Here is an 8116-nt window from a genome sequence, read left to right as displayed (position 1 = left end):
CAACTGATTTGTCAAAATTAAATTGTTAAACCGTTAGATTGCAAACCCTAAGTTGGTCTTATATACCATAGCCTAAGTTTAAAGTTAGAGTTCCATGTGCTATTGTTCTTCTCCCTATTCACGTGAATTCGTGGTTTGGTGTTTGACGTTTTAGTCTCCTCTTTCTTTTCACTGGTGAGTACTCTGTTGTTGTGTTTGGTTCCTAAACTTCTAATCTATGTATGTTTTTTGCACTATTGTTTTTCCCTTCGTACACAAAGCACTCTCTTTGTATCGCCATGACGCATGGCTGGAGACTAAACATCGAAATAAACTTCATATCTATTATAGAGTTAATCTGTTTAAATAGAAATATACATTTGAGATTGTCTAACTAAATGCTAATCATCCCTACTTATTTTTTAATTCTCTTTTCGTTTCCAGGGTCGTAGAAGTGTCATAGGCATATATATTGAAATGGGGAATGGGGATAAACTAAATATAAATGAGAGAGCGTTTGAAGGAATGACTAATCTCCAATTCGTAAGAATAGAAGCGCGTCTATCACATGGTCTGAGCTATCTTTCTCCAAAAATTCGATTACTAGATTGGAATTATTATCCGATGACATGTTTGCCTTCTCCTGTCAACGTGGAGTTCCTTGTGAAGTTAAACATGTTGCACAGCAAGCTTGAAAAGTTGTGGGAAGGAATTAAAGTAAGTAATTATGTATATTGTTTTCCATTTTATTTAGAATCTATGATCTTTTTCTTTTGTAGAGTTGTCATTATTATTTTTTGAACAGTTTAACCTTAACGAAAACCAGACTGACCTTGCCACTCTGTTTTTCTTATTTGATTAAATACTCTAATAGCACGAAAATCTGATATTTTTCTTCTACGCTATCATGTGTTATAGTGCTAATTAAGTGTATATATATGTGTTTGTGTTATTTCTTTGAACAGTCGCTTCGAAATCTCAAGCGGATGAGTTTGAGTTTTTCGAAAAACTTGAAGGAGCTTCCTAATTTGTCAACTGCCATTAGTCTCAAAGAATTACATCTTGATGGATGTAAGAATCTGTTGAAACTTCCACCTTCTATTGGGAGTGCAACTAATCTCCAAAAACTGGATCTTAGAGGTTGCTCAAGTCTGGTGGAACTTCCTTCTTCTATTGGAAAAGTAACTAATCTCCAAGAAATGAATCTTAGGGGTTGCTCAAGTCTTGTGGAACTTCCTTCTTCTATTGGAAAAGTAACTAATCTCCGAGAAATGAATCTTACGGGTTGCTCAAGTCTGGTGGAACTTCCTTCTTCTTTTGAGAAAGCAGCTAATCTCCAAAGATTATATCTTAAAAATTGCTCAAATCTGATGAAGCTGCCTTCTTGTATTGGAAATTCAACTAATCTCCAATATTTAGATCTCAGGGGTTGTTCAAGTCTGGTGGAGCTACCTTTCTATATTGGAAACGCCATTAATCTCACTGGTTTAAATTTTAGTGGATGCTCAAGTTTAGTGAAAGTACCAGCCTCTATTGAAAATTTGAAATCTTTGGATAGTCTTGTTCTTAGTAGCTGCCCATCCTTAAAAGTTTTTCCTGAGATGTCCACAAACATAAGGTCTCTTGTTCTCAGCGGAGCTGCAATAGAAGAAGTGCCTTCATCAATCATGAGGCAGTATCGTCTTCGTCAACTTATACTAAAGGGATGCAAAAAGCTCGTGTCGCTCCCACAGCTTCCAGAATCCTTATCAGATCTAAATGTGGAAAATTGTGAGTCTCTAGAGAGGCTAGATTGCTCCTTCAGCAAACTTTATATGAAACTCAATTTCGCAAACTGCTTGAAACTGAAGAAAGATGCTAGAGATCTCATCATCCAGTCATCTGGCTGTTACACCCATGTCTTGCCCGGCAAAGAAATACCTATCTGCTTCACTCATCAAGCTAATGGAGGTTCCCTAATATTGAAGTTCAACCAAAGGCATTTCCCTTCTTTCTTGAAAATTAAGGCTTGCATTTTGCTGGGTTGTAAGAGTGACACTGTGATAGAAAGCTGGCCATATATTTTGGTGGAGAATGAGGAGAATGACGTAGAGATGCTGTTTGAATATAGTGATGATGAGGATTGGGGTGATGAGGAGAAATATCGTGATAAACATGTTGATAAGGTGTCCATATATCTTGGGATAAGGGACAAACATAATCACGTGGTCATGCACACACGCAAAATCAGTGATATATATAGCCCTTTAACAGAGCATTTGTACATTTGTAAGCACTTCTTTTACTTTGAAGAAGATGTGACTTCGCATGAGCTTTTCTTTGAATTTTCGGTCTGGGGCGACGGCAAATGGGTTATAAAAAGATGTGGAGTGAACAATGAAGCCAAAGAAGAAATACATGAAGGTAACAGCAGTGATTGTGAGGCCAACGAAGAAATAAATGAAGCTGATGTGACTTCGTCTGGGCTTTTTTTTGAACTTTTGACAAATGATTGTGGGATGGATTATGGAGATTGTGAAGCTGAAGACGCAGATGTGACTACGCCTGTGATTTTCTTTGAATTTCTGACAAATGAAGCAGGAGAAGAAACAAATGAAGGTTATTGTGCTGAGAGGAAGAAGAGAAAAATGGTGTGAATCCATCTTGAATTCTATTCCTTTTTGCACTATATGCTTAATAAGCTTATCAATCAATTTGATTTAATATTTTTTTACAGGACCAAGATGGAGATAGTTCCCTGGTTATTGATACTAGCTCCAAATACACAGTTGAGATTCTAATGTTTTGATTTTTTTACTATTATTGCAGTTTCATCACAATGTTGGATCTTATATTTTAGACATATGTTTCTCTTTCCTCTTCATCTTTCTTTGGCTGTGGCTAGAGTAACTCTGGAGCTGGTTGTTCCAAGTCCATGGCTATTGAGATGGGACTCGATCAGTGGCGGAGCCACATTGTATGAGAGGGGGGCATTTGCCCCCAACAACTTTTTAAAATTCCATGTAAATTAGTGAATAAATTAATACGCCCCCATTGTTTTGATCAAATATACGTTTGATCCATTGACTAATTTTACTCGTGCCCCCAACAAAAAAATTATCTGCCTCCGCCCCTGGACTCGATGGGGAAAAGGTTTTCAAAGCAGTCATACATGAACAAGGTAATTACAAATCTCTCTCCTTCTAAGTATATACTATGAAATAAATCTTTATAACATTTAACTTTGAGAAAAAGACAAAAATAGCACTAAATCAAGTTTTTGTTCTCAAATAGCACTCAAGGTCAAAAGTCACAAAAATAGCACTTAATGTTTTATCAAAAGTCACAAACTTAGGGTTTAGAGTTTAGGGTTTAGGGTTTAGAGTTGAGAAATGAGGTTTTGGGGATAAGATTTCAAATTTTGAAAAATAAAAAAATTAAAATTTTCAAAGGATAAACAGGTGCTATTTTGGTCATTTTAGTTTTTGAGTGTTATTTTTGTGATATAAACTTAGAAATGTGCTATTTTGGAGATTTGCCCTTTAACTTTTGTGACATTTTTTGGTTTATAACTCTCATGAAAAAAAAAATATATGGTACAAATAGCGAATGCATTCCTCCCTGCTGTGATAAGTGATGTCGTCCCTTCAGAGGTTGGGATCAATGGTGACTGCAATGCTGAAGAAAACCTAAATGGAAATGATAGTGCAGAGACAAAGCAGAGGAAAAGACAAAGTCCCATCACCTTCGTGGACTATAATAGTACTTCAGAGGTCGGGAGCAATGGAGAGTGTGAAGCTGACGAAGAAGTAAATGGAAATGACACTGCAAAGGCAAAGAAGAGCAGATTATCACTTTAGTCACAGATATTTTTGTTTTGTAAATGGTTTGACGAAACCAATATTAAGTAGATGAATGAAATAAATTTGGATATTTCAGGTTTTTGTTATATTTTTGGACTTATAGTCTTTATAAGCTAGTATATAAATGAATGTAACTGAGTTGTAATGATTCTGTTAGGTGTTAGAGGCTCTAAAACTTGGGTGTGAATCCGCGATGGTAAACAAAAATATTAAGTGTCCGAAAACACATTCTTCTAAGAAAACCGAATACAAATTATACATTTTATTGCTTATAGTCTCACTGGATTTGCCTTTTCTCTTTCAGCTTAAGCAGAAACATCTTTTGCTATCCTGGTTTCCACCACAAAGACGTTTTCCAAGTTAATTTCTTTTACCCCAAGATTAAAAAAGAACATCAAAGTTCAACCCTTAGTTTAAGCTGAGACTAGGAGTACGTAGAGAAAGATATATAAGTATACCAACCTAGATAAGTTTTTTGTGTTGCTAGTTTGGATATAGCTTCGATATTATCCGTTCCTTTGAGCTGACTAGCCTGAAGAATAAATGTCTTCGCAGTGTGCATTAAGTTTCCACTTATCTATCAATCCGGGAGAGGAAGAGTAGATGAATACTCACTCCATGGCCAGTATAAATTATGATTTTGTGATAGAAAGAGTGAACCTGACTGAATGTCCTTCTGGAAGTAAGGGTTTTGGGTATCATGACACCTAACATGATAATTTCGATAGAGATTTACTCTATTTGTTTTACAAAAAGTGTCATTTTAGCGTTGTTTTTTTTATTTCAAAAAAGTTTCAGTTTACATTTCCAATATAATTTTGTATATATATTTTATGTTACTTTTTTAACTAACCAACAAATGTTTATTTAAATCATTTATATTTAAATAATTGTACATTAAATAATGGTATACTAGTATGTTTTGTCATTTTTAATCTACAGAAATGAATTTCAATTTTACTTTGCCAAATTTTCACCATTCATCATCCTCTTCAGATGATGAAAATATGGAAATTTTCAATAATTTTGACCATGAAGAAGAAGCAGAGCAACTTGTTATTTGTAATAACAATTCAGTTATACAATTTCTTCTTAATCAACAAGAAAACTATCCACCGCGATCGAGAAAATGTCCATGATAGATTGTTCAATGATTATTTTTCGGAAACTCCAAAATACAATGATATTTTGTTTTGGAGGAGGTATTGTATGTCTGGTTCCTTATTCCTCCGCATCATTCATGAAGTTGAAGGTTGTGACAGCTACTTCACACAACGAAGGGATACTATGAGTAGACTTGGATTATCATCTATTCAAAACATAAGTTCTCTTTTTCGGATGCTAGCATACGGTCTTCCTGATGAGTACATAAAGATTGGTGAATCAACGACAATCGAAAGTATGATAACCGGTTCCAAGAGTTTCTAAGTCGATTCAGCAAAATCAAAGATAAGGAAGCCCATTCTCACTTTGAAATGCATTAATTGATCATTTATAAAAAAAATATAGTAATGATGATGTTTAGATAATGTCTATTTTGTTTTATTATTATTTTCTAATGTCTTTTGTAATAAAATGTTTAATTTAAATAATATTGCAATTTTATAAAAAATCAAAAGTTATAATAAATGAGTTAATTTGCAACATTTATAAGTTAAATTTGTTACTTATACAATAAAATAAAAAGGATCTTTTAAGAATATTCATATATAGAAGAAGAAATAGAAATATACATTGGAGAGAAACTAACGTCTGTTATAGAATCTATTATATTAAAATAGAAGTCACAACTTCTTTTCATGTGCGATTTTTTTTTTTAAAATGGACCTTCCCTAGAAAAATCATTTCATTTATTTCTATTGATATTTTGGCATCATTGAGATAACAAATCTTATATAATCAACACATATAACAACTTCACCTATAAAAATGTCATAGTTTTATTTTTAATTATAAAAATTCTGTTGAGTAAAATATCTAACAAAATCTTAATAAATTTTTAAATATTTTTATAAAATAATGCATTAATTAATTTCGTAATTAGTAGTATAGTATTATTACAAATTAATGTTAATTAAGATTTTATTATAAAATAAAAATAAAATTTGTATGTTATTTCCATTAACTTTTAATTACAGTCTATATTATATTAAAATAGAATGAATATATGAACTAAATATAAAATTCTATTAAGCTGATAAATGAACTTATTTTTTTAAAAAAATCATTAAAAAAATCATTCACCATTAAGGCGGGTAAAAATTCGTAAAACCTGTATAAAATCTACCAAAATAATAAGTCTAAATTATTTAAACATAAAAATATATTTACTTATAAATCATGCTATATACTAAAATTTATAGATACTAAAGGATATTTTTTTAAACACAACAAGGAATATAAATGATCTTGAACAAATATCTTTTCTATAGTATAACTATATAAATTTAAAAAAAATATTTTGTATGCAAATTGTAGAAATTAAAAAAGATATATTTTGAAGGTATTATATTTAATTATTTATGATTATGAATTTATTATACCAAAATTAATACCATATTAGTATGTAATAATAATTAATAACAAAGTAAAATGAATAAAAAAAATCTTTATATATTGGTAATGTCAAGTAAAAACATAAAAAATATATTATATAATATTAAAATGTAAATTTTATATTTAAAATATTTACGATTATATCAGAGTGTGTCTCTTCACGGTAGGTTATTAAAACAAAAGAACACATAATTGCATCGTACTCAACGAATTTCTTCCATCAAAACAAAGACATCTACGGGATCATTAGTAAGTGAAGTGGCTTTTATTTTTTGGGTTTAGAATAATAGCTGTATATTTTATTGTTGTACCTGTAGATTAATTATTTCCAGAGCATTAAATATAAAGCTCTAGAAAAATTGATTTTTAAAGCTATTTTGTTTTCTATTTTAGTTTTTATAGTTGTAGCTTTAAATTTTTTCATAAAGCATGATTGGTAAACTAAAGTGGATGTAGAAAAAAAATAAGACGTGGAAAGCACTCACAGCACTTACCAATCACCCCCTGCATGTAGAAATCATGTACAAATATATAGCGCTATTTATAAAAATGAAAAATTGTTGAAAAGGAGAAAAAGAATAGGAAAGTATAAACTAATTATTACTTAAAACACTCAAAAGTGTAAAATATTGCTCGATACTTGTCATTTTGTGATTGATATATTTAATTAAAATCAAATCTTAGTGAAATATTAATATTATATTTATTTAGATACTCTTGATATAATCAATAAATGTTTCTACTTTTATAGTACGAAATCACGTCCCTCTAATATTCTATAAATCTTGAAAAATCTTATAAATATCGCATATGTGGTATAAATCAATTGATGGATGTCCATAATCGATCATAAATCGGCCCATCCGGAGGGGAGAGAGAGGAGAGAGAGTCGGCCTATTGAGGAGAGAGAGAGAGGCGGCCACACATTCATGTGTTTCCTTTTCCTTGTATGATTAAGATTTTCTTTCTTTGTAACATTTCCATATTATGTATTAGTAGTTTTTCCTAAATCCTAGTTGGTTTAGGTTTTGGATATTTTCTTTTTACTTATCTTGTAATCCCCTATATAAAGGGAACACTTATTCATTAATGAAATACATAAACATTCAGCTCTAAACCTATTGTTTCACAACACGTTATCAGCACGATAGTCCCTAAACACCCTGAGCCTAAAAACCTAATCGAAAAACTCCTAAACATAAAACCTAGCCGGCGACCTTGAACCCTAACCCGACGAACTCTAATCTGTTCTTGCAAGCGTTCAAGCTCGTGTTTATCCGATCAGCCTCAACCCTAAGGTGTTTCTGATACTAGACGAACACAACCTCAGCTCCATCCATTCTCAGCTTGCATCCCGGACAGCTGCAGCTCACGTTCCCCGATCAGCCAGCTCGCGACCCGGCAGCGATCAGCTCGCGCGACTTCAACTCCAACTCGTTCCAGCTCGCGTCCGTTCGAGGTTCTCTTGGTGGTCCGGTTTCTACAATCTGCAAACAAAAGGTAACCCTAATTCTAAGAACATGAGAATTGAATTTGGATTGTTTGTAAAGATTGAAACCCTAAAAACTAATCTCTAAGATAAAACCCTAAGATAATAGATCAAACCCTAAAAGAGTAAATCGGAGCTCGAATAAGTCTGATCCCCTACACCCTAAATCGAGATTGATCCATTGATCAATTAAAATCATAACCTTAAAGGTTTTGAATCTCAAATCAAATCCCTTTGATCAAAGATCAAA

The 8116-nt window shown here is 32.2% G+C and overlaps 1 protein-coding gene across 1 annotated transcript; it reads left to right on the top strand.

Annotated features, from left to right (window-relative positions):
- The first annotated feature begins 456 nt into the window (after positions 1–456).
- LOC106297348 (disease resistance protein TAO1-like) lies at positions 457–2615 on the top strand. The gene is made up of 2 exons (XM_013733609.1): positions 457–696; positions 945–2615. The coding sequence occupies exons 1-2, from the start codon at positions 457–459 to the stop codon at positions 2613–2615; spliced, it is 1911 nt and encodes a 636-aa protein (XP_013589063.1).
- Positions 2616–8116: the final 5501 nt, after the last annotated feature.

This window comes from Brassica oleracea, chromosome C6 (genome assembly GCF_000695525.1).
Source record: "Brassica oleracea var. oleracea cultivar TO1000 chromosome C6, BOL, whole genome shotgun sequence".
In the NCBI taxonomy this organism is placed as follows: domain Eukaryota; kingdom Viridiplantae; phylum Streptophyta; class Magnoliopsida; order Brassicales; family Brassicaceae; genus Brassica; species Brassica oleracea.
This window is presented reverse-complemented; position numbering and strand designations above follow the sequence as displayed.

What these genes read in the sequence shown, in the direction of transcription:
- LOC106297348 (XM_013733609.1), top strand. Translation starts at nt 457, where the DNA reads ATGGGGAATGGGGATAAACTAAATATAAATGAGAGAGCGTTTGAAGGA. An exon ending in AGTTGTGGGAAGGAATTAAA is followed by an intron (nt 697 to 944) that starts GTAAGTAATTAT and finishes TTCTTTGAACAG; the next exon opens with TCGCTTCGAAATCTCAAGCG.